General features: G+C 52.9%; 4 protein-coding genes across 4 annotated transcripts; 3 read left to right on the forward strand and 1 right to left on the reverse strand.

The window, feature by feature from the left end:
* Positions 1 to 1333: 1333 nt before the first annotated feature.
* Positions 1334 to 2335, reverse strand: EAH_00024970 (hypothetical protein, conserved; the record flags this gene model as incomplete). The annotated part of the gene is made up of 1 exon (XM_013396730.1): positions 1334 to 2335. One exon carries the CDS (start codon positions 2333 to 2335, stop codon positions 1334 to 1336), a length of 1002 nt encoding a protein of 333 aa, XP_013252184.1.
* A 1202-nt stretch (positions 2336 to 3537) lies between these two features.
* EAH_00024980 (hypothetical protein, conserved) lies at positions 3538 to 7930 on the forward strand (the record flags this gene model as incomplete). Its single annotated transcript, XM_013396731.1, has 5 exons — positions 3538 to 3591; positions 4033 to 4514; positions 4675 to 6909; positions 7102 to 7186; positions 7559 to 7930. The coding sequence occupies 5 exons, from the start codon at positions 3538 to 3540 to the stop codon at positions 7928 to 7930; spliced, it is 3228 nt and encodes a 1075-aa protein (XP_013252185.1).
* Positions 7931 to 8499: 569 nt separating this feature from the next.
* On the forward strand, positions 8500 to 11792 carry EAH_00024990 (Pdz domain protein, related, related; the record flags this gene model as incomplete). The annotated part of the gene is made up of 5 exons (XM_013396732.1): positions 8500 to 8522; positions 9187 to 10213; positions 10508 to 10827; positions 10976 to 11097; positions 11443 to 11792. 5 exons carry the CDS (start codon positions 8500 to 8502, stop codon positions 11790 to 11792), a joined length of 1842 nt encoding a protein of 613 aa, XP_013252186.1.
* Positions 11793 to 21377: 9585 nt separating this feature from the next.
* On the forward strand, positions 21378 to 22842 carry EAH_00025000 (hypothetical protein, conserved; the record flags this gene model as incomplete). The annotated part of the gene is made up of 2 exons (XM_013396733.1): positions 21378 to 22093; positions 22356 to 22842. The coding sequence occupies 2 exons, from the start codon at positions 21378 to 21380 to the stop codon at positions 22840 to 22842; spliced, it is 1203 nt and encodes a 400-aa protein (XP_013252187.1).
* Positions 22843 to 24929: the final 2087 nt, after the last annotated feature.

The following is a 24929-nucleotide window of genomic DNA, read 5'->3' on the forward strand; positions in this document are numbered from 1 at the left end:
TTTGCATTGCCGTCAATGCTTGGTGTTTGTGATGTTTTTCATGCTGAATTTATCTTTCCTCGGGACATAAAACATTGATTAAATGCAACCCAAACAAGTATTTTTCTCTATCTTCGCTTCTGAGCAAGGGAATTTTATTTTTCGTCACGATATACCCGAAGGTCCCAGGAACGCGGAGCCCCGCTCACTGCCTCGAGTTATCCCGTTTTCCCCCCCTATACGAATCATAGTCAACGATAGTACGCTCATATATGAAAAATTACGTAAGTGCACGCTAAGATGAATGTTGAATGTTCTAATCCGCCATTTCCTCCCTACTCCTCCGTATTTTTGTGTACCGACCAGGTGCAGCGAACCGTCAATTAAACTACTAAGCTACAGCTCGAAAACAGCAGTAGCAAAGTACCACTCGGCCGGTATTATATAAGCCTTTGAGGATTTCAAAAGGCGGGAGAAAATTGCTAAAATTTTGTAGAAAGGGGCAGAGTGGTGCCCGCCCGTAGGCATCCCCCGTACTAACTAAACTCTATAAAGCTAACTAAACCCTATAAAGCTAATCCCTCGAGCCCCCGCACGAATGACTAAAAAATTTAGAAAAAGTGTTCGCATATAACACACAACACCGGACCGGAGAAAGCGGCAGGCGAGGGTTTCCAGCGAAAAAAATGCCCAGTAGAGAGCCGAGGAAATGTAGATCACCTCGAGGCCCAGCATATTTAAAAAAATAATTTAATCGGTATTGTGCACGGGTATGCTTACTGCACAAGCGAACAAGGGGACTCGTACGCATTTGGTGTACAGACACCATGGGCTGCCACTGCTTGGCGGGTGTGCACACATTCCGCCGAATAAACAAACACATTATATACGTAAATATATATAATATGGACACATATATAGACCCTATATATAAGAAAACATTAACGATTCCTTTTGGGGAAAAAACAAAGGCCTTACTCTCAGCAAATACTATGGTTACAGCACAACTACAATACATAGAACAACTTTGACATACATATATATATAGAACATATATATATATCTATAGTACATATAGTACGTATATAACGTGCTCCGGTGTATGCATGAATATGAACGGATACACAACCGAATGTCGGTAGCCTGATCGCTGTACAGGCGTCCCCTGTGTAGCAAACACGGGAGATAAATAAAAAATTAAATTGCCAGCGCTTTCTTGGAAAGCGCCACCATCCCCAGCACGGAAGAATGAGACGGAAGCACCTGCTCGTCGAGATGAGCGGAAGAATACACGAAGAAAGCGCAAGAACAGCGACCAACACTGCCACAGATAGTCAATTGCCACTTTAATTCTTTATGCACGAAGATCAATGATGAAGAAGGCCCCAAAAATAGCAATGGTGCCTCCGAGCAACATTCCCGTGCAGACGTCTCGTACATGATGAAAATGCTCCAGCACTCGCGTTGCAGGCACATACAACGCCAACAGCAGCATCAACGCTTGCAAGATTGGCACAAGCGCTTGGGAGAACCAGAACGTCTTCTCAATGAAAGCCCCAAACACACCCTGCTGCGTCCTGAGTCTTTTCTTAGGTGCTGTCTGCTGCTGGTGCCAGCGGAAGCGAGCTTGCAAATACAACACCCCAAACAGCATCCCGCACATAGTGTACGTGCTGTGGCCGGAGGGGAAGGAGCGGCGAGCGTCTTCCACACGATGCGGATCATTCTGACAATGAAAGTCGTCTACATAAATATACTCCCCATGGTCTCCCTTGCACTTCACCTGACTCCAATCGGGTTTGCAAGCATCAAAGAAGTGCGGCCTTAAGGAACCCACGAAGCATTTCAATGAATCCGCAAACAACCAAGCAGTTGCCATTGTGAAACCAAACCCCCCTAAATATGTATAGTAGTCAACAATAAACTGAGGCACTTTCCATCCAAAGAGCGAGACGCCGCTGTCGCTGCCTTGAACATCTTTGTCTTCTGTTGCTCGCACCAGCGCCATCAGCAACTCCACTAGGATAATGATTATGCAAGGTACAACGAAAGACAATACCATCAGCTGCCCCAGGTTAATTGACCCCTTCTTCTTTGGCAACGCTATATCCGTGTTGTTGCAGAACGAACCTCTTACTGTCGCCGTCCCAGTGAGAGAGTTTGCCGCTATGAAGCAGACGGCTAGCAAACTCAGGATATGCATCAGTACGCGAATGGGATAAGAGGGAATGACACGGCCCAAAGAAAAACCCAAAGACCTCTTTAAAGAACCAGGAACACCAGAGGCGTCGACCTGCACCTCACACACCCCTGTCTTTGCTGTGGTTAGTGCTGTTGCTGCGTTTGTCCCCTCCATTTTGGTCTACTTGAGCGTTAAGGAGGAAAAAATCGGGAAAAAGGAAAAGACAGACAAGTGATTGAAACACGTGCAAGAGAAAATGCAGACAAAACTTCACAACAACAATAACAGCCGACAAAAGAGGAGCAGAACCTGTGCTGCTATGCTGTTGGTGTTGCCGGAGGAGGCGTAGCGCTTGCGCCCTCCAATTGAAAAAGACAAGAAAAAAGGAAGGCCCCACACGTCTTGAGGGTATGAATCTTCCTAATCCACGATAAACAACAAGAAGAAGAAGGATTAGAAAGAATTCTTTAGAAAGCACCAGCAGCAAGAGACAGGGAGGAACACAACCGCAGCAGCAAGTCCAATGGCCGCCCACGAGCAGAACAACACCTGAGAGTGGAGATGAGCCAGTGGCGGCTTGCGTTAGGTTTGTTTGGAACCCTAATTGCACCTTAATAAAAGCTTAATTGCATGCAATTGCAGTAAAATCGCGATGTTTTTGTTGTGATGAAGGACCAACAACAATAAAGAGCCTCAGACCACCAGCCCGCACCCGCGCACAGCGGGGGAGCGGCCCGAGCAGCAGCACCAGCTGCTGCTGCTGCAGCTGCTGCTGCTGCAGCACCAGCAGCCCCATGCCGCTGCTGCTGCTGCTACGCAAAAGACAAACATAAGGAGCCGTTTAAAATAAATATCGGTAGATGAAATTACTACAAACAAAAAACACCCCTAATTGAGCGCAGTGCTGCTCTCCCACTCCGGCAGCCTCGCTAAACCCTAAACCTTTAACCCTAAATTCCTAACTCTAAAGAGTAAACCCTCAGAGGCCAACCCCACAAGGCATCCTCTGCTGTGTTCGCACCAAGTCCTCCCCTGTTTTTACCGCCCTTAGAAGCAGCAGCAGAGAGTAAAACGCCAGCAGCAACAGCGGCCGCAACGCCCAGCAGCCGCAGCAGCCGCAGCAGCCGCAGCAGCAGCGGGTGGCGTCCATCCCTTTCGTGCATTAGTTTGTTCCCTGCAGCCCAAAGCACCAGAATCGACAAAGTGCTGTATCTGTGCTTGCATGAGCTGCTGCCTCTAAGCAACACGCTCGCCTAAACAGCTGCAGCAGGGGCCCCGCGGGGGCCCTCGGGGGCCCCTCTCGCCGTCAGCTGCAGGCCGGGAGGCGGGGGAGTTTTCTTTAGTTTTTTGTGCATGCAACGGCCTTCAGCGTGGGCATGCGGCCGCGGCAGCCGCACCGCCAGAGACTTCCTCCACCCCACGCGCCCTGGGTAAACCCGCAGCCGCTGCTGTTGCCGTTAGTGCTGTTGTTGCTGGTGATAGTGCCGGTGTTTTGGTTGTCGCTGTTGGCGCTGCTGCTGCTGCTACTGGTGTTGCTCTTGGTGGTGCTGCTCCTGCCGTTGCCATTACTAGTGCTGCTGCTGCTGTTGCAATTGCTGCTGCTGTTACTGCCGTTGCTATTGGTGCCGCTCTTGCGTTCGCCGGTGTTATTGCTGCCCTTGGTGTGGCTATTAGTGCTGCATCTGCTGCTGTTATTGCTGCCACAGCTCCTGTTGTTTTTGTTGCTGCTTGGACCCGCGTGGCCGTTGTTGACGCGGCCTTTGCCTGGCTTTGCTGCTGCTGAAGCAGTCCGACCTTCGCCTTTGGAGCTGTTGGTGCTGCTGTTTATCTTTCTGCTGTTGCTGTTTATGCCTTTGCTGCTGTTGGTGCAGCCTTCTGGCCCACGTGATGGCAGCGGCGTCTCGGAGCCTCACCCGCCTATACCTCCAGACAGGGGTGGGCCCAGGGGCCCCCTAGAGGGGCCCCCTTACGATTACTATGCGGGCCGGCGTGGGGGCCCCATGGGACCCCTCCCCATGTACCCTTTGCGCCGGTGCAGCGACAGCCCGGGGCCCCCCTTGCTGCGTATCCCGTACTATGCAAGGGGGGAGGAGAGGGAAGGGGCCCTTGGGGCCCCCCCTACGCGTCTGCTGCAGCGACGAATGCCGCCAGACGAGCTGCAGCAGCTGCATGCGCAGCAGCAGCAGCAATACTACGAGGAGATGCGGAGGCGGCCTCCGTCTTCTGCGTGGCGAAGTCGGCGCAGGAGCTGCAGCAGCAGAGGCAGCAGCAGCGGCTGCGAGTCCGATAGAGAGGGGCCCTCCGGGGGCCTTGTAAACAGGAGGGGATCTGCATTGGAGAGAGAACGAAAAATGTGTGTTCGTTATCTTGAACACTCAAGCAGACAATTCCTTTTTTGTTCGTTGTTTTTCGTGGCTGCTGCTGCAGTTGCAATGAGCTGCGTGCCGCTTGCTGCTGATTTTGCTGCTGCTGTCCCCAACTGGCTGTTGTTGCCGCTGCTGTTGCTGCTGCAGGAGCCGGAGCCGCAGCGTAAGTACTATTAGCGTCAATGAGGCATCGGACGCCTCCTGCAACGAAGGATCCAGTTCGTATGAGCAACAGCAGCGCCAGCGGCGGTCGTGGCAGGAACGCGCTGCTGGAGCAGCAGCAGCCGCCAGCAGCAGAAGCAGCAGGCCTGTGGATGGCTCTTTTCGGAGGTCCTTCTCGAGAGGAAGTGGGGTCTCCGCTGTCTCCTCCCGCCGATCTCGATCCCGATCCCGATCTCGATCTCGATCTCGATCCCGTCGGCACTGGCAGCAGCAGCGGGGAATGGTGATGCTCATGCACCCTCCAGGCCCCCACGGGAGCAGCAGGTGGCATGCGGAGCAGCAGCAGCAGATGATGATGCTGCAACGACAACGGCAGCACGCGTGGGAAAAGCAGCAGCAGCAGCAGATGATGATGATGATGCAGCGGCACACGAGCAAACGCAGCAGGAGCTGCAGCAGCTCAGGCCGCTCTGTCTCCTGTAGCAGCAGCAGCAGCAACGGGAGACGGCGGCGGCAGCAGCAGCAGCAACAACGGAGGCAGCGCGAGGTGTCTCCTGAAAGGCGGCGGCATTTGCTCTCCAAGCACCTCCCCAGGCAGCAGCACCCTCCAACAGCAGGAGCCGCAGCGGCAGCTGCCCCCAGTCTCAGAAGGAGCAAGGCACTCAATGGAGACGTGGCGCGTTCATCTGATAACCAAACCGACCAGGTTACCTATGCAGCTAGCAGCAGCAGCACAGATAGCCACAGAAGCAGCAGCAGTAGTAGTAGTAATAGTAGCAGCAGGCCGGGTGGGGCTGCTGGTGCTACAGTGCCAAAGAGGTCCGAGGTACAGTTAGGGGGATACCAAACTGCAGATCCAGAAGCAGAGGCGGCAGACAGCAGCAGCAAACGCAGTAGCAGCAGCAGTAGCAGCAGCAAGCCTCATCCGCTGCCCTGCAGCAGCAGCAGCCCGAGTGGCGAAGACAAACATCACGGCAGACCGCCAGGCAAAGCCGAGGGTTTTGGCAGCAGCAGCGCGCAAAAGCTCAGCAGCAGTAGCAGCTGCAGCAGCAGCAGCAACGGCGTGAGGGATCCGAACAAGGAGGCCAGCGCAGCAGGAGATAGCAGCAGCAAACACTTCGCTGACACTCCGGACGGAAGGCGGACTACTGAAGCGCAGCATCCCACTGCTGCTTTCCAAGACCGAACAGACCGGAGCAGCAGCAGCAGCAGCGGCGGCAACGGCAGCAAACGACCGCGCGAGGATGATGCCGTAGGAGAGAGTAGTGGCAGCTGTAGTAACACCAGCAGCGGTAGTAGCACAAGCAGAGAAGCAGATCGGCTGCCTGCAGCACCAGCAGCTGCTGCTCCAGCGGAATCCCGGAACGGAAGAGCGGCAATAGATGACGACATGCCCGTAAACTCCAAGGGGGAGGCGATCAGCAACAGCAGCACCAGCAGCTGCAGCACAGCAAACAAGGAAGACAAGATGCGGTGGAGGCAGCAACGATTTAATGAATTCAAAGCAGCCCTCAGTAGCAAAGCAAGCAGCCCAGTAGCAGCATGTGCAGCAGTGTCGTCTCCTGCTGCTACTGCGGCTGCTTCGGGGGTGCATCAACAGGAAAGCCAGGGAGCGCCTCGTCCGGAGGTAGGCGCTGCTGCACCTGGTACTGCTGCTCCTACGGGCGCGAAGCAACATTGTCCCCACAGCAGCAGCAGCAACAGCAGCATAAGTCGGGCCCCTGCAACATGCAGCAGCAGAGTGCCGAGTCGCATTGAGTCCGAGGTTTCTGCGGCAGCAGCAGCAGCAGCAGCAGCAGCTGCTGCTGCTGCTGCTGCTGCCGGCTTGGAAGCGGTGCACGGTACAGAGGTTTCTGCGGCAGCAGCAGCAGCAGCAGCGAAAGCAACAGCAGTGGCAGAAGCAGCAAAACCAACACCTGCGCCGCCTAAGCCGTCGAGCAGCAGGTGGGACAAATGCCCCGACGGGAAGGTAAACGGTGCCCTGTCTTCTGTTGCTGCAGCTGGGAAGCCAGCAGCAGCCGTAGCAGCTGCAGCAGCAGCGTCCCGAAGCAGTGTGAGAGCTGAGCAGCGGAAACAACAGAAGCAGCAGCAAGAGGATTCTGATGAGGAGTACACCGTAGCACTTTCTGGCTGCATTCCTCGGCCCTTGCCTTCACGTCTTCCTCCTCCTCTCGGATGTTCCTATGAAAACCACAAACGCTTCTTGTCTCTCATCAGAAGGTATGCTACTGCTGTTGTTGCTTTTGCTGCTGGTGTTGCTCTTTCTTGCTGTTCCTCGTGTTGCTGCTGCTTGGCCTGGCCTGGGAAGGAAGGAGGGCCGGGAGCGAGTTGTTGCTGCTGTGGCTGCCGCAACCTGGTTCTGGTGCCGCCCATATTTGCTGCTGCTGTTGTTGCTGTTGGCGTTCGCTGCAGCCGACGGACCCTCGGACAGCAGTGGCGCACTTCCGTGCTGGAGCTGCAGCAGCAGCAAACGGAGCACTTGCTGCAGCGCATTGATGTCCGTACCCGTTGCTGATGCTGCTGTTGCGGATGCTGCTGATGATGATGCAGCCGTTGATGCTGATGCGGAAGCTGCCCATGATCGTGCTGCCGATGATGAGGGTGTTGCTGCTGCACATGTTTATGCTGCCGCACGTGCTCGTGCTGTTGCTGCTGGAGCGTATGTTTTCTTGTTCGCTGCTGCATACTGTGCTTGCTGCAGCATGCTGCTGCTGCGTTGGCGGAGCTCGAGGTGCTGCGGCAGTTGCTCTCATCAAAACAATCTACAGGCGGTACGGACCTGTTGCTGATGCTGCTGCTCCTGCCGCTGGCCCTGCTGCCGCTGGTTGACGTAGTTTTTTCTTCTGATGATGGTGCTTGCATGTTGCAGGTGGAGGGGCGCCAGCCGCGGACGACGGTGTTCGTGGTGAAGCAGCAGGGGCAGCAGCAGCAGCGGCAGCAATTTCATAGCGCCTCTTCTGCTGCAGCGAGCAGCAGCGGTTGCTGCTCAGCTACAGCATTTTTATTTTGTTGCTGCAGTTCCCCCTTTTTTGCTGCGGCGATCGACTTGCCGGCATCATCTACCAGCAGCAACAGACTGCCATCACGAGCAGCAGCAAACCAACAGCAGGGAGTTACTTTCCTTTTTGCGGCTGCCATTGAGCAGCTCTGCAGCAGCAGCAGCAGCAGGGGGTGCTTCTGCTGCTCTGCATCTGCGGCGGCCCCCTTGTTGATTTGGCGAGCCCAAGCAGCGCCAGGCTAACCTTGTGGTGTGCAGACAGCCTGGCGATCGCAGCAGCAGCAGCAGCAACAGCAGCAGCGTGTTGCTAGTGTGCTTAAGTTTGGAGGCCGCTGCTGCTGCGACTCCGTGAACCTGATATTGTTTATTTCGGGGAATTATTTGCCCATTGTTTGCTTTTTTGACACGCATTTCTTCATTCCCTGGTGTACAGGCAGCTTTTGTCGTCCACAGGCAACTATTCAGGTATATACGCAGCTTCTTAGGTGTACGCACAGCAGGCCCAGCACAGCGAGATGGCTGGCCCTCATCTCCAGACACACTGCAGCGTAGGTGCTGCTGTTGCTGCTGTCTTTGTGCGGCGGCTGTTGCTGCCGTTGCATCAGGGGTAAGATCGGTTTGCATGTATTGGGGTGCCGGGGCGGAGGATTCGGTGCTACTGCTGCGTCTCGCTGCTGGCGCGCAGTTTTTGGCGCTCGGGTTCAGGGTCTATCTGGTTTGGGTTGCATTTGTCTGTACGCACAACATGGAGGGGGCCCATGACGCACTACAGCGTATTCTGCGCAAGTGCCTATGCAGCATAGGTCCAGCCAATGCAGGACAGCGGCAGCCTAGGGTACATAAGAATGGCATGTACAGCACAACAGCCTGTACAGTATAGGAGCAGCCAATACAGCACAACAGCAGCGTGTACAGCACACAGGCAGAAGGCCTTCTAAATGAGCCGTTCTTCTGGCCCACGGGGGCAAGGGGTTTGGTAGGGATTTTGTGCATTGCCTCCTTCTCGTGAGTTTAGATTAAGTTGTAGTTTGTGCAATATAGATTATTAATGCTGTTTTTTCTAAATTATATAGGCGCATGTTGTTCAGATATTGAATCTTGCCCAGCTAGTCAACGCATTTTTCAAGTAATTAAATGCAGTTTTTAGGTAATTAATTCGTCTTTATGCAATTGATGCATGAAGAAATTATCAACGAATTTGATATAATTAAACGTGCTTTGCAGACAATCAAACACTTTAAACAGCTCACAGCCCCGACGCCGACTCTACCGTGACGGCCGACACATTGTGTCCCTCTCCTCAGGTTCTGGTGTTTGTCTCGCCTCTGCATATTATTTGGTTTGTACTTCATTGTTCAACTGATTCAACAACTGAAAATGTGGGATTTTTTCCTCTTCTCTCGCTAAAGGCTACAAATGTCCTGGGGCCGGGCACTCAGGCCCACCGGGGCCCCCCAACGAAATCGCCTGTGCTTTTTTATGCTGTATTTGGTTATCAGCAGTTTATTATGTAATGGAGAGAATGGTGTTAAGGCTCTCCAGCTCTTGTCGCGCACCAAGACGTGTGCATACCTCCCAGCTGCGGTTTCAGCCGCCGGCGCCTCTTCTTGTGGGTTCATAATTCATTCTCTTACTCCCGCCCGCTCTTCTCTTCGCACGAGCACTTGCTACGCCTCTTCAACTGCTGTGGGATTTCCGCAATCTGCTGCTGCTCCCGCTGCCGCTGCTCCTGCTGCTGCTCCTGGGTCAGGCGGCGGCCTAGGTGAATCAGCAGCAACACTTCGCCTGCCACCCTCTGGCGCCGCCTGCTCGCCAGCATCATCGACACCAGCAGCAACAGCAGCAGCAACACCAACATCAGGAGCACCAGCAGCAGCGCCAGCAGCTGCAGGAACAGCACCAGCAGCGGACGACGAGTGGGTAGCTGTTGTACAAATCGTGCACGCTCCCCGTCATTTTGTCGTCGCTGTCTTAGTTCAAGAGGCCCTCCAATGTTTGCTGTGGGGCAGCGACAGCGACGTGCAGGTGACTTACGAACTGTCTACCTCGGAACAGTTGCAGCAGCAGCAGCAGCAGCAACTGCTTCCAGAGCAACAGCAGGCGATAGCAGAAGGAGCAGTGGAGGTTCGGGTCTTTTTTGAAAACCGCAGCGGAGCTGCTTTGTTCAGCAGCAGCAGCAGCAATGGCAACCGCAGCGCCTTCAACAGCTCCAGAGGGAGGATAGATGAACGAGGACGAGTGTTGGTTTGGTCTTTGCTTGGAGTTGCTGCTGCAGCAGACCTGATTGTTCCTGCTGCTGCTCGTCTCCCGGATGGCGCTGCTGCGATCCGTTCAGCAGCAGCAGCGCTGGAGCAGCAGCAGCAGCAGCAGCTACAGCAGCAGGAGCTGCTGCTACAGCGGTGTCGCGCTGCCTTGCCGATGCGCCAGGGGGCCCTTTGGTCTTTTCTGCTTTGTGCTGAAGTTGCTGCTAAGCTGCGGCACAAAGCTGGAGAGGACGTCCTTCCCCTTGCAGTGCAGGGAGTTCAGGTGTGCATACACCTCAGCCGCTTGCTACGCTGTTGCTGCCACCGCTTCTGTCTTTGTCTCTCTGAATCTGTTTGCCTGCGGATGTGTGCATATCGTTGTCTGTGTCTTGGTGTTCATCTTTGCGTCTTTCGTTTGTGTCTCTTTCGCTGTCTTTTGTGTGTCTTCATATTCCTGTCATTCAGCTGCCCATGCTTTTGGTCCTGCTGCTGCTCTGCACCTTGGTGCTCCGCGCCTGCTGCAATGCTGCTGTTGCTTTTGCTGCTGCTTTTGTTGCTGCTTTTGCTGCTCTTGCAGTCCGCGCCTTTGCTGCCATTCTCCTGGTGCACGCTGGGCCATTCTCTGCGTCTAAGAGGCCGCCTCTGGGAGAGCAGCAGCTGTTACAGGGTAGCAGCGAGTCTGTGTGCTGCTGCTGCTCCTGTTGCTACTGCTTCAGTTGATCCTCCTGCTCCTGCTACCCCGCGGGTCGTCCTGGCTGCTGCCCCTCGCGCTGCACTTGCTGCGGCTGCTGCTTCTGCTGCTACAGTCCCTGGGAAGCTGATTGCAGCTCTAGACGAAACCCTCCTTAGGGCTCGGAGGGACCCAAAGGAACTCAGGAGAGCTCTGCCTACGTTGATGTACGCACGATCTTGCTGCGGCTGCCGCTGCTGCTGTTCCTCGTGCTGGCCTTGCCACCTCTCCGTGGAGTGGCTGGTGGTGCTGCTGCAGGAGCTGCAGCTGAGCTGGATTTGCCGCTGCTGCTGCTGCTCGTTGTGTGTGCTGCAGCAAAGCGGAAGTGGAGGCCCCCTGGGGCTTCGCAGTTGACGCGAATCCGCCTGAAGTTGGGGGCCTCTTTGTTGCATATGTTGTAGAGAACAGCAAAGCAGAGAAAGCAGGACTGATGCCTGGTGAGGCGTCGCACCGCTCAGGAGGCGCAGAAAGAAGCAGCAGGCACGAACATGGGCACAGACACCAACGCCTTACCAGAACATCAGCAGCAGCAATAGAGACAGCGATAGCAACGGCGACAGCAATACCAACGGCAGCCTCAGCAGCAAAAGCCAGCTGCAGCAGCTAAACCTTTGCACCCTGCAGTTGCAGACGCCCCGGATAGACAAATCTGTGCCTCCAGCGTGGCATTGCTGCGACACAGAGGCTGCAGCAGCAGCAACAGCAGCATCAGCAGCAGCTGCTGCTGCTGCTTCCCAGAAGTTACATGAGACTCTCCCTCTGTGTGTTTGTACGTGTGGCAGGGGACCAAATTGTGATAGCCAACAACTCCATAGTGTTGGGTCTGCCTGTCGAGCGGTGCCTGGCTTCGCTGCGGGCTCGCCAGCGGCCCGGTTTGCTGCAGCAGCAGGAGCGCCAGCAGCTGCTGCCTCTGCAGCTGGAGGTGTACAGGGGTTCATTCCCTGTGCTTTATGGGGCCCCTGCTCTTGCTGCTCTTCAGCGGCTGGGTGCTGTGAAGGAGCTACTGAGCAGCAACAGCAGCGCGGAGCAGCAGTACAGGCAGCAGCAGCAAACCCCGCCTGTCCACACGCCGGCGGGAAGCCTCAACTCGTTGCTGCAGGGGGCGGACACGAGACACAGCGAATTCTTTTAGGAGGCAGTGAAGGCCCTCAGCAGCTCGTTTGACGTGAATCCTTTCATTTGCTGCTGCTGAAGCTCTGCTGCGCCTCGAGAGGACGCACCCACACAGTTGCAGGGTTTCATATTTTAACAAGCATCGTTGTTTGCATTTGTTTATTTATGTGGTACGTAAATATACGAATGAGTAGTTATTCATGTGCTCACACGCACACTGAATCGCGGAGTAGGGGCCGATCTTCCGTATCTGCGATACCAATTTGCTCTGAGTCTGTCGGTGTGTACAGGAAACGCACGACCCCACCACCGAAAACCTGTTACTGTGCTCAAAGTCTTTGCAGGAGGATCGTCTTTTGTAGAGGCCCCACGCCGCATCCCTGCTTGAGCAATGGACCGCTGGACGAGTGGACCCCTGCTTCCGGTTTGCATTCAGCTCAGTAGCTGACAGCAGCGCCGCAGTCTGCCAATGAGCGCTCGCAGCCTCTGTGGATGCGGCTTTCACCCCTTCCAGCTAATATTCCTTTTCCTCTACATGAATTCTGGTTTGTTTTTCGTCCATATGCGCAGCATGAGCCCTTGAAGGCAGCATTTTGAGGAGTCTTGTGGCTCAACGCGCCAGGTCTGTTCTGTCTCCTCCTTACTAGACTGTCACCTGTTCTGCACTTAGATTAGTAAGGCCGTTCTGAACAAGGTGTCTGAAGAAGCTCCAACCCTCACTTAGTCCTTTTTTGTATTATTTCGCGCTCTTCGCTCCTTATACAGCAGCCAAGCCCTCTGCACAGAAGTATAGCCCTCCCACTTTCTCCACCCCAGAGATGCCTCCGCCTCGAGTGGGCGTTCTTACATAACTGTGGAGATGTATGGGCATTTGCATGCGTCTGGGGCATTGCTGCTGCTGCAGAGCTCCAGTATAATGATCATGAATCGGCATCTGGGTGTCCATGTACTAGCTCGTGTCCGTGTTCTTTGTAGGTGCCTACATGCAGGCAGGCAGTTATGGAGTCTCGTCCCTTGCTATTCCTGCATGTTGCTACTGGTATTTGCCGCTAGATTCATTCACGCTGCTATCCACCTCCATGAGCTTCGCAGCATATCTTCCCTCTCCTGTGTATATGCAACTCGTCGAGCTGTTCTGTGTCTCACTTGGCATATGCGTGCATCTGTCTATCAGCATGTAGCAGTCCCGATTGTTTCTCCCCAGTTTGAGCAGCATTTTCTCGCAGCCACTGCCTTTCTCCAACCTGAGCTGCAGCCTTAAGACGTAAATATAAGAGCAGCACCAGGGTTAAAAGCAGAACATTCCCCTTCACTTTGTGCAATAAATGTAGTTCAGACGCTTTGGAAGAGAGGTTGCTTAATTGACGCACGCACATCTGCGCTGGTGCGTGAAGGAAGGAGCAGGGAGGCGGTAACGCTTCCGTTTGCGTTGCAAACAGTACAAGCAGAAAAAAGCAAAAAACAGCACTACTCCTACCTCAAGCATGCCAGCATAATTAGATTTAAGCAACTTATATCAGCACTGGGAAACAAACCAAACTACCAACCTACGCTTGCACATAATTGAACAAGTGGGAATACCCCAAAGAGAAGAAGGCTTCAAGATAAGCAGGCAGCCGAATGTGTGGTACAATGCCAGGCGAAGCCACATAGTTTCTGTCCGAAGGTCGCGGGTTCGACCCCCCCACATCCTTCTGCGGACTATCTCTTCGCCATATTCATTTTTGACGCGCTAGTTTAGAATTAGTCCGCATTACAATTGTGTAAAATTCACAACCTGACCTAGTAAGATTTCGCCGCTGCGGGTATGCTGTCGCTGTTTATTAGCGCACCGAAAGGGGGCAACAGAGGCGCTAAACGAGCGCAATTGCCGTTTATAGCCCTAGGTTGGAGATGCATCAGCATATATGTTTGCTGTCAATTGTTCAAAAAGAAGTTATTCTGCTGTTACGGCGTCACATGCCAAGCATGAGCAGAGGCGAGGGAGGACGCACAAGGTACAGCGTGTGCTTTTGTTCATCCTGCGTGACAAGAGCCGGCAGTCGTTAGCGTGCCCAACTTACAAGCAGGCCTCTCCGCTCTACTTATATCTGAATTTTCATTCCCACCGCTCAATCGGCAACCCACCTCCCCCCGTAACCGTCCCGGTCTCCTTGGCTCCTCCCGAGCGGCTGAAGCCCGCGCATTCAACACCGGAATACAAGGGAGATGTGCATGTGTCAATGCCAATGGATGTCCAACGAGACCCACTGTTCGTGAAAGCCGCCCCCCTGCTCCCCTACGGACGGACGAAGTCCAGGCCTGCAGAGCCCCACATGGCTGCACATGCAGAGGAACTCTCTGTCTTTAATAAGCTTCATCTTAGTAGCAAGACTGACGGCACGTCAACGAACCACTTTGCAGAGAAAGTCGTTCGGCAGAAGCCGCCACTGCCTCCCCCCTCCGGCATATTCAACTCGGGGCCAGTTGACAGTCTGCTAAGGGGTATTTGCTTGTTCCGAAAATCAAGAATACATTTCTTCTATGAAGGGGGGTTCTGATGGCACTTTATTGAGCATTCTGCTCGTGAGATGGGGCCCCCCAAAGTCGACTTGTCCGTCAGATTCCCCGCCCTACCTCCCTCATGTTTGCTCGGCTTCTGGGCCTTTTTGTCTGAAATACCAGCGAACACTATTGGATTAATGAAGTAAAGCCTCTACACTACCACCAGCAGTGCCACTGCATGCGCAGAGGCCGTTGTCCTGCCTTCGGTGCTAACCGCCAGCTATCTTTATGAACGCCCTAACTCATCGAAAGTTTGGCCGCTATTGGGGATGTTAAGTTGAATTTAACGGGATAGAATGAAGTATATTCAGTGTAGGTACAACAGAAGAATATGAAGAGCAGGTTCCTGTCATGCGCAACGGAATTGGAGCAGCAGCGAGAACGCAGAAGGCTGCAACGAGTGGACCGCTGGGCTGCCTGCAGTGGTCGGCGAGTCTATTAGCGCACCACTCCTTGTTTATTTGTGATCATATGTAAGATCTCAGCTTTTTGTTCCCCTTCTTCTCGAAACTCTTTGCACCAACTCCCTTCCCCCTTTTTTCATGCATGACTGGAAGTTATCGGCTCATTGTTCCCCACTCATTCTGCAACAGTTTGATGTAGAGGAGAGCGTGCATAATCCATTAGTAGCCCCACACCAAACCACGGGTGCTCTCGCAGCTCTTTCAGTATGCACACAGAGTACTCGGTCTCCCTATCCAGCACCGGCCCTTGAGTGAGAACCTGCCGAACACTAACATAAAATAGGGCTAGAAACACACTAAAAAAGCCAGCCAGAACGCAGCACTTAAGATAGTCAACTGGCTCAAAGAGTCACTGAAATGAAGAGCCTTCGCGCTGAGCGAGTGGTTGCCGCGGCATGCACGAGGGGTACACTGCGACGAGACGCTTGCAGTGCAAACTCGAACTATTGCAGCGACAGAAGGTTTAAAGCTAATATTCACCTCCAGTAGACGTCGCATCCGATTATAAGCTTCTTAGAGTTAGAGGTAGCGGGAGTACTCACGTGGTCCGATACATTTATTGTGGGCGTGAAGTATACGTAACGGGCTACTTGCTCTCGGTTTCTTCTTGTCCACCTTGCACGCAGCATCGACAGGCTGTTTTTCTGCCTACTTGCGTCTCGTGCGTTAAAGAATGCAATGCTTGGACTGCAGCCCTGATGTGGACACTTACAGAAATACGGTTGTTCATGCACGGAGTCGCAAGGGAGGGCTGAAATGCCGCACACTTCCTGCACAAGCATTTCAAGCTCTCTTCAAAGGAAGGACGGTAGCTTTAAATTCAGCTCGCTTTGTGATGCACGCTGGCTGCCATCCCCTCTCGATTTTGCCCATGTTTGACAGTGTAACGAGCAAGCTAAACGGCACTTTCATTGCTTGGGCACATTGTCAGTACGCGCAATGGAGAGGCCGCCGAAACACCATACTGATCTGCTCCACCCGCGGCCACCCCCAGCACGAATCCTTCGCTGGTACAAGATTCGCAACTTACAGGGGACCACCACCAGTCATATCCCCACACATTCGCAAGACGCTTTTATTCACCAGGGATGAGATCCTCAGTTTCGAACCCAGAATGCTTGTTCTTCGCAGGAATGCGGGGCGTATGGCTCCTGGTTACTGTCATCAGTACAGCTGAAAGCGCCGCCGATGTAGTGGTGAGGCAACGCGAGTTTCTTCTGCCTCAAACTAGAAACATTTTATACGGCAGTATTTTGAGACACTTAAGATACCGCAAAAGGTGGCTTATATCTCCTGTTTTCCCTAGGCACTATGAACACAATGGTGCAGGGTCCTGGGGCCGGCGGGGAGTGGAAAGCTTCAGTCTGGAATTGTAGAGCCCTCCCCCGCAACCCCAACAAACAAAGGCAAAACCACAGGCAAGCTGCCCCCAGCCCCTTTCCGATGAAGGCATTTCGCGTTGCTCTCAATTGCTGAACACCACCTTGCCTTCCAGTGTCCAACATGCACACAAGCATGGACTCACGCATTTTTTTCAGAGATGCCCTGCAGTATCTGCCTCCATCGCCAAATGGCAGATATCCTTATGTGCTTAAGCAGAAAAGCAGGTACGCATGTCGGCGAAGAAGCCACGGATGGTATGGCTGCCATTATATGACAAAAACGCAGGGAACTAACTCAGGAATGGTGCCGATTTTTGCTGCTGCTGTTGCTACCGTTTGCATGCGTCTAAATCAAGCCTGCAAAGTGGCTCGGGCCACTAATCCGGTGAGGGTAACTCTGCAGCATGCGAGGATTGGGACTCGCCCGCGCTACTGGCAACCCAACTATACAGAAGTCCAAGTTGGGCAGGCGCTGACGCGCGGGCTCCTAGCGCCCGTGTTGGGTGCTTCGCCGAGCTATCCGCAGGTAGACAGGGCTGCGGACCACTGGAGGTGAATAATTAGTGCTGAGATGGGTGCGAATATCAATGGATACACTCGTTCTTACCCTCCACGAAACGACTGCGCACGCAGGTTATGGGCAGCGTGGAACTGAGCTGCGCCAATCATGCTCCCGTCTGCGGACACCGCAGCTGAATCATGACAGCCTCTCATGAGCTCCTCAGGAACTGCTGTGTGCCAATGATCCTCAAAAATACCACTAGGTTTGCCGGCATCCTGACAACAATGTAATATTCACCGTTTGTGGAGCCGCTGTGTTGTTTTACATGCGCCCACGAACCCAAGGTCCCCCAGCTCAGCATACATTACCAATTTCTTGAAGGGTGTAAGAGAAGACGAGGTTAATAGTACGATGGCATTTCCACGTATGGGATAAATCTATCATACAGGTCAACTTGTAAACCCAAAACAAACAGCATAATCCCACGTCTAGCCCGCGAAGGAAACAGTGAGCCGTCCACACTGCTGCGCCGCATTGCAGATCGTGCGGATCCACGAGGAAGGCACTTCAGTTGCAAGCAGCCAATGAACTTATTTTGATGTAGTTTATCGCAGTGTGTGTCTGTGATTTCTTCTTTGCAGTCCCAAGTGGCTGCAAGCTGTGTCTAAAAGGCTTCCACTTCGAAAGAAGACAGCTGGCTGCAACGAGCCAGCTGTAACGTCGCCTCAACCGACAGTACCTCTGCGAATAATGAAGCAGCCTGGGAACTTCGGTGTAAGAAATGTATTGCTGCGTTATAAACCTATTCCATACAAGAAAGATACTCAAAAAAACAGTGTGCTGAATTCCGGTGGTATGAGGCGGGATTGCGCATACTTATTGTGCATCCCCTTTGAGCGTCAGCCAGTTGGTGGTTCACGATTGCCATGTTTGGTCAATCTTCTGCCTCATAGCGAAGGCGCTAACGAGCTTCCGATCCCTGTCAGTAATGAAACTTACGCAAAATAAGTGGAACTCCCACACACGTTCAATGAATAACTGAGCTTCTCGCCTCCCCGGCATCTGCAATTCCCGTTGCTAAGCCTACCCACCAAAAATAATGGTTTCTGCGCTCTCTGACCGGTGACCGACCCACTAGAGAGTTCGTTTAGATATCCGTTTAAATTTGTACAGGGACCGAAAGGCTATGCATCATGTCGGCCTTGAGAGTGTATCGCGAATTTAACTGCAAATGTTCTGGACAGGTGGAGCATTTTCTTCGGACGAGAAGCCCATCCTTGGCCACTGAAGGGACATCACCGCCAGATCTACCGGCCTGTTGACACCCAGGTCTTCCAAGGGATTGTACACCATGATCTAAATGGCCGTAAGAAGTAATGCCAGGACGCATGATCAGTGTACTGCACACTTAGTCTATTATCAGGAAAGGATGCCTTCTGTGCTGTAGAGCTTAGTCCATCGTCTGTTGTTGAATTTGGCAAGGGTCACAGGAGAGTGAGTAACTAAAGGATTAGGCGAGCGCTCCTTGAAGAAGAAACGGGATGCTGACTGCGCTCTCAGGGTTTACAGCGCTTTCAGGCGGACAAATAAACAGGTGCATTACTCCTCCAGCCGATACAGGTTTCCGACAAATACGGACCGCACAAACAGGTGCCTAGCCCCGGTTATTAAACTTTTTCTAATGGGGAGAAATGGGCGACACATTTGAGAAGGCATTTGGAGAGACATCACACAGAAGCAAACACTGTTACTTGCAACTTCCCAGAAAGATGCCCAATTCACTCACAAATGACGCCAGAGGCCTTACGAAGGCTGTGGCCTGCCCTCCTACAAGATGCCTTGTTAGTCGTATAGGGGTGGGCCGAGCTACAGACAATTACTCGCTTAAAGTAATGCCTCCAGTCGCTGAGCTTCTGCTTGCGGAAGGTTGGATCAGGATAGCAAACGGGGGACTTTACATCGGGTTTGAAACCGACGTTTCCGATCAGCGCGTTCCACGGATAATTCGAAAGGCCAAGGACAGCTTGGGAAAGTTGTGGTCTTTGGCATTTAGGGCGTAGGATATACGGGAACAACGAATAAAAGGCGCGCTCTACGGTGGTCAGTTGTAGACTGCCCTTGGCATGTCTACTGCAGCATCGATCATTGTTTACGACACTGCCTCACAAGAGGGCATTCCCTCTGTGGGACTTGCTTGGAGGGTTAGTAGGAAATGCCGTAGCTCTTTGCTTATGTGCATCATTGCCCACGGAAATGCCAAGCCACCAACATCCAATGAAGAAAAGTTTGTCATCAGCTCGTATTGTATAGTTAATTGGCCGTTGAGCCATGGAAACTTCAACCAGGTGAAGAGCACCACCTGGTTGAAGTTAAAGGTATTCGTAAAGCCTCGGGCGTCCTAAATGAGAACTTCTTTTGCTAAACTTAGAGTAACCAAACTCCATTCTAATCCTCCAAACACTTTCAAGTACAAACTCTGAATATCTTAACACTTGTATTTGGCTTGTATGTATCCATATTGGGTTTCGGCTCGCCGCAGCATTACATATGCCACTAGTAAATGAAGTACATCTTTTAAGTTCTTACGGAGAAGCAAAGGGGGTATAGAACAGCATTGATTGCAAAACACGGATTCCTAAGCAGATCGACCAGGGCGGGGAAGTTAACTAAACTAACGTGAAGGAAGAGATAATGCCTTTTTTAGCGACCCGGCAGACGCTTTCGGAGTGCGTACTTACACAGCAGCTTCCCGCTGGAGAGGATCAATGGAGAGTTGGTAAGCAGAAAGTTATCGAGCAGAAGATAATACACTTGATAGAGGCAAGCTACCATTAGCTGAATCCCACCTCCTAGACAACAGACAGCGAGGGAGTTAGCAAACCAAAGATATGACGGGGTCTGTGAAGTGCTACATCTAGAATTTGCTTTAAGTTCTCACCAAAGACAACGGCAGAAGTAAGAGGAAAGACTCTCAAACGGAGCTAAGGAAATGCACTGTTAAACCCGCATTCTGTCTGAGCCGGAGCGCAGCCGAGTGCCCCCGTTACAAAAACTCAGCACTGGCATAACCCCCACCGCTGTCTTAGATTACAATTTGCATACTGAAAGCGAATACGTGTACAGGCGGGTTGCGTCTGCATAGAGAAACCTCTCGCGCCTGCGCACAGCACCTCAAAGGGAAGCTGTGGTGTTCAGCTTGCGTATTTCTTTAGTGCTCCCGTCCTTACCGTCTGCAAATAGGCGGGGAAATCATTACTTTGTTTTTATTACCTCATTTTCTTTCTTATGCGGGAACGAAACCTGGCGGAGCTCTCATGTCTTCGCGCAGTCAATTGTTAGCTGAGGGCTCGGCGCACACTGGTACAGAAAAGGGGCTGCGAACACTAAACAGCTAATTAGCAAAATGTCTTTGAATTTAATCTACAAACTGCTTAATAAGGTGCTATCAGAGAGCTTATCAATGCGCTGTATAGATAGACCTTACTAGGTGTACGTTTGTTTCCGCCTTGGGGCGACTTTCGCCTCCAGAGGGGGGTGCAGGATTCCTCAAGCGGGGAGGCAATTCCTTGCAAACATAGGGCATAACAAAGATCTTCCTGTTTTTTGAGGCTTTTAACGTGGGATTTACATATTAGGGTTAAGGGTTTCCATACGAGAAGAGGCGGTCGCCCCCCACCTACCAGCAAGGGGTGCCTCCTATGCATCCGGTGCTCTTTTGTCGCGCCTACCGTTCCTGATGAGCCACACAGCTCCCTTTTCTGTGGAGCATTTCAGCGTCTATTGCACTTAGCTTTTTATTTTGTGGTTGTTTCCATCGAGTGCTTTTGAGTAGGACGCAGCGGCGCTCGCGAAGGCAGACCTAGCGGGTTCGGCAGTGCACGCAGTAAGCGCTCTTAGAGGGGGCGGCCGGCTGTAGGGAAACCTCCTTGAATGTTCTCATCTTTGGGGTCCCACAGGCAGTTTCGATCTGTTATTGTTCGCTTGTGGTGGGTTGCCACTGTGTAACGCCCCGGCACTGTCGACCCTTCTGCTGCCGCGCCTTTGCTTCGCTTGTGGCCTCCTGTCTTGGTAGGTTTTCAGCTTCCCTGCTGCCTTCGGAGCGTTCCTCTCGGGTCCCACATTCATTCTGCTGTGTCTTGAGCTTTCCAGGTCTTCTGCTTTTCCCATTGGCCTTCGAGGTGGCTCCCGCTGGCAGGGAGAGGGCGCTGCACCGCCGCCCCCACTTGTCCCTTTCTGACTCTCCGCACGTCTTCTGCCTCTACTCTTGACTCCATCCTTGCAGCTTCAAACGCAAGTCAGTCCCCTGTCTTGCACTGCAGCTCGCCCGTGTCTGGCGGCTGTGGCTGTCGCTACGGGCTTCAGCGCGGGATTTACGAGTTGTTTTTTTCTCTAGCTGCGGTCTAGGAGTCCTTTGTGTGCATTATTCATGAGACTACTATGCCGCTGGCTGATCCTGGAACTCCGCTGTAAGCTGACGGCAGTGATTTTCTTCCGTTCTTGATAAGCAGCCCCTTCCTTCTCCCCTTGATAATTTCTTGAACAGCAGGTTCATTGTGCGCGCCAATCATTCTCTTCCTTCTCCTCTTTGGGAGGCATCAACTCCACATTAAGAATCGAATTGTTGTGGGACGTATTCTTTGCTGGCTGGCGTTAGCGGCGCTGCTGCAGCGGACTTGCTGCTGTGGGTTCTTCTGCCTGCCTGTGTATCTACAATGCATGCTGTCACGGAGGGCCATCTGACGCGCCACTCGGTTCCGGCCGCATCCACTCCCTTTCCGTCTCTCCCTTTCCTGACAGACGCATATCTTCCGGGGCCGCAGGCTGCCGCAGCAGCGCATCAGCAGCTTCTGCTGCTGCAGCCGAGCGGCACGCCCGAGCCTGTCGTCTGTGCTCCTGGGTCAGAGCGGCTAAGTAGTGGTGCCACAGGCTCTGCTGAAGGCTGGGGGGCAGAATCCTCTAATGGTCCGGCAGCGCTACAGTTGCTGGGGGCCCCTCGTGATGGTGATGTAGGAGATTTTCTCTCTGGAGTTCAGGACCCGTCCTCGTTTGCAGCTTCGTACTTCGGTTCTTACCTCTGCTCGCCATCGACGGAGAACCCCCAGACACCAACAGCAGCAAACTCCCATTCTTCTCTCTCACCTATTCAGCTAGCTACAAGTCCTGAAACAGGCAGCGGCAGCAGCGGTGTCGGCGCAGCGCCTTCTGGGGGGCTTCCCCTCTACGGCGGACAACCTTTCCCCTTCTCGCTGCCAAGCCCCTTGACTTGTGGCATTGTACAAGAGGGGCCCCCAAGGGCCCCCAACCCAACCTACAGCCTGCCGCAGCAAACAGCTACGCAGGACACACAGGGATTCGCGTCTGACTATGACAGACTAACGAGGGAACTTTGCAAATACTGCGCCAATTTGAGAGATCTAGTGAAGGATAAGTAAGTTGAACACGACATCCTAGTTCTTGTCTCATGCTCCCTAGCAATGCATAGAACCCCCATGCACCTTCCCTTATGAGAAGCACTGGCTCCCTAGAATTGTTATAAGGAGAGTCTGATGCGAGCGTTTTAGGGGATCTCTCTTAGGGGTCTTTCTGTTGGCATAGATGGAAATGTGTTGCTGCTCGTAATTCTTCGCTGCAACGCGAACCAGAAGGGTTTTGACAGGTTCGTTGCTGTCCCGCTACCGCTTTGCGTTCAGTCCGTCTTTCACTGACGAGTTGAGTTCAACGCTGGAGAAAGCCATTCGATCAGCGGACCAAGTGATTCATGTGCAGCGAAAACTTTTGCTTTCTGTGAATCAACAGAAGCACCTGGTAGCTGACAGCAAAGTCATTCATTCGAAGGTGCAGACGCTTCACCGCATTCTGCAAAAAACTGCCCCCCAATACAGCCAGTGGCTCGAGGAGCACGCCGTCCTTAAAGAGCACATTCAACAGCTCGAGCAGCAGCACGGGGGTTTTGTGGCATCAGGGGATCTGGCGGGGAACGAAGACGTCCCCGACGCCTCACGCAACAGCGCCGTGAGCCGCCGTCGCAGCAGCAGCGGCAGCTGCTGCAGCAACAACAGCAAACGGCGCAAGAGCATTCGACAATACAAACGGCAGCAACACGCTCTGCCTCCAGAGTCCTCAGAGGGATTACCGCTCCCCGTCGTTAAGACCGAGCGGACGCCAAGTTGCACTTAAAATAACTGCACTTGTCTTTTGTTGAACTCGGCTTATCTGTGCAGCCGAGAGGGGGAAATATGTGGCCCCCGGCCTTTGACCGTTAAGACGCCGAGTCTGAAGCATTTAGGCTGCACCTTTGGTGCAAGAGGGACAACAAGTGCACACCTGGAAGGGCATCGGGGTGCTGGGATGATGAAGCAGTTTGCGCTATTACTATTTTGTTGTCTCCGAGCTTTGTTGGTGGTGTTGGTCGGGCCCCTCGCACGTTACTTCTTCCACCTTCAACGCGGAGCAGCAGGAGGCAACTTATGCGGGAATTCATGGGCATTTAAGCAGCAAGCGGCCTGTGCGCAGGGCTGCTTTGACTCTTTACAATACGCGTTCAATCTCCTACTCAGGAGAGTTATTCAGCGGGTACGCCGGTGGGACGCCTGGGGTTGTTCAGGGATTCCTGAGGTTCGCGTGGTTGCAGTAGCCCCGGCATATATCAATAGGGATGCACATATCGTAGCACGAACACAGGGTATCCATAATGTCTCACTGGAGAATACAAGAATGCAGTGGGAACTCCTGGTTAGCTTTTGTTTCGCACTTCGCACGCGTTCTTCACTTTACTTTCACGAAGAAGGATCCATCGAGGGAATTTGCTTGCTTTAGCAGGCAGGGGTCTCTTCTGCTTGGGGCGCACATGTTGCGCCTGTGGCGCAGATAAGCAAACACAGGACGCACGGCGCTTTGCTTAGCTTGATACCTCTGCCGCGAGATGCAGTTTGCCGTGCAACGCCCTGTACAGCAGCGTTCATTCCACACTTACTCCATCTCATAGATTCGTGGGCAGTCTCGCCGCTGTGCCGCAGAGCTGTAGCCGCCCACGCCGAGCAAATGCTGGAGGCTGGGAGGCTTAGGAGGGTATCAGAAACCTAAGTTGTTTCAATGAGCCCACACACATCTATAGCTCTTTGGAGCATCTTCTTTGTTGCAATTAATATTGGTTTACTGTGATTGTCCTGGCCTTGAGCAAGCAAGCATGGCGCCCACTGCACTGATACCGCTATTGCGTAGACAGTTTTTAGTCTTCAGTAACCAAGAACACAGCACCACCAGAAACAACTCATCGAGGGGAGTACGCAAGGGAACGCGAAAGCCCAAGCAGAAAGACTAGGGATTCGGGTCGCAGTGTTTTGTGGTGTGGTGGGGATCGCATTCATTGTTTTGGACTGAAGAAAACCGCAAATCTGCACCCGTGCATTCGCGCAAGCAAGTATGTATTCTTGCGAAACCTGTAATATTCAAAAGCGTCTGGTGAGGCGCTTTTTAACATCCAGGATGGGCAAGGCATTGCGTTGGGGCGCCGCTCGCACCCTGGAGAATAGAAAGTGAAGCTATTTGCAAGTGCAAGTGATTTTGCTTGCCCTGCACTAGCACTTGGGTCAGGTGAGGATGGGTAGAGACTAAATGCGAACTTCTCCGCGAAAATAAGCGCACTAATGCTTTTCTTCACCAGAGATGCTAGTAAAAGGCAGCAAGAGCAAACGGCGAATGGAACTTCCCGTGGAAAGCACTAAAAAGAGCAGCTTTGATGCTGTTGCGCGTGAGTCTAACTGCAAGCAGGAGGCGCACTTGGCAGTGCAGTCTCCAAGCACAACTTGCAATGCATAGGACTGTTAAACAGAAGAGTCCATCCATCGAATGTAAGTCCCTCTGTTTTTCAAGATAGAAGCCGCTGCAATAACATGCGTGATTACCGTAGAAAGCCTTGCAAACTGCTTGGTTCGGGCACGCACTTTATCTCGTCGAACATGCTCAGGGTTCAACAACAAAAATGCGCATACCGTGTTCGTTTGATCGTTGCGTTTGCTCCGCTATATTGTCACGATGGATATTTTGCCGTTCCCACATTCCATAGTGCCTTCATGCTCTGCTCTACCCTGTTCTTTGGAAACTTTTCTTGAACTCCTTGGCTCTTAACAGCAGCAAGAGCTGGCTGTCTGGTGCAAAGAACAGGGAACTGTGCCAGGAAAAAGGGTGACAGGGGTCTAAAGTGCCTCCTTAGCTTAGTCGGTAGAGCATCCGCTTAGTAAGCGGAAGGTCGCCGGTTCGATTCC

This window comes from Eimeria acervulina, genomic scaffold (genome assembly GCF_000499425.1).
Source record: "Eimeria acervulina Houghton genomic scaffold, Eah_scaff199, whole genome shotgun sequence".
NCBI classification, from domain to species: Eukaryota; Apicomplexa; class Conoidasida; order Eucoccidiorida; family Eimeriidae; genus Eimeria; species Eimeria acervulina.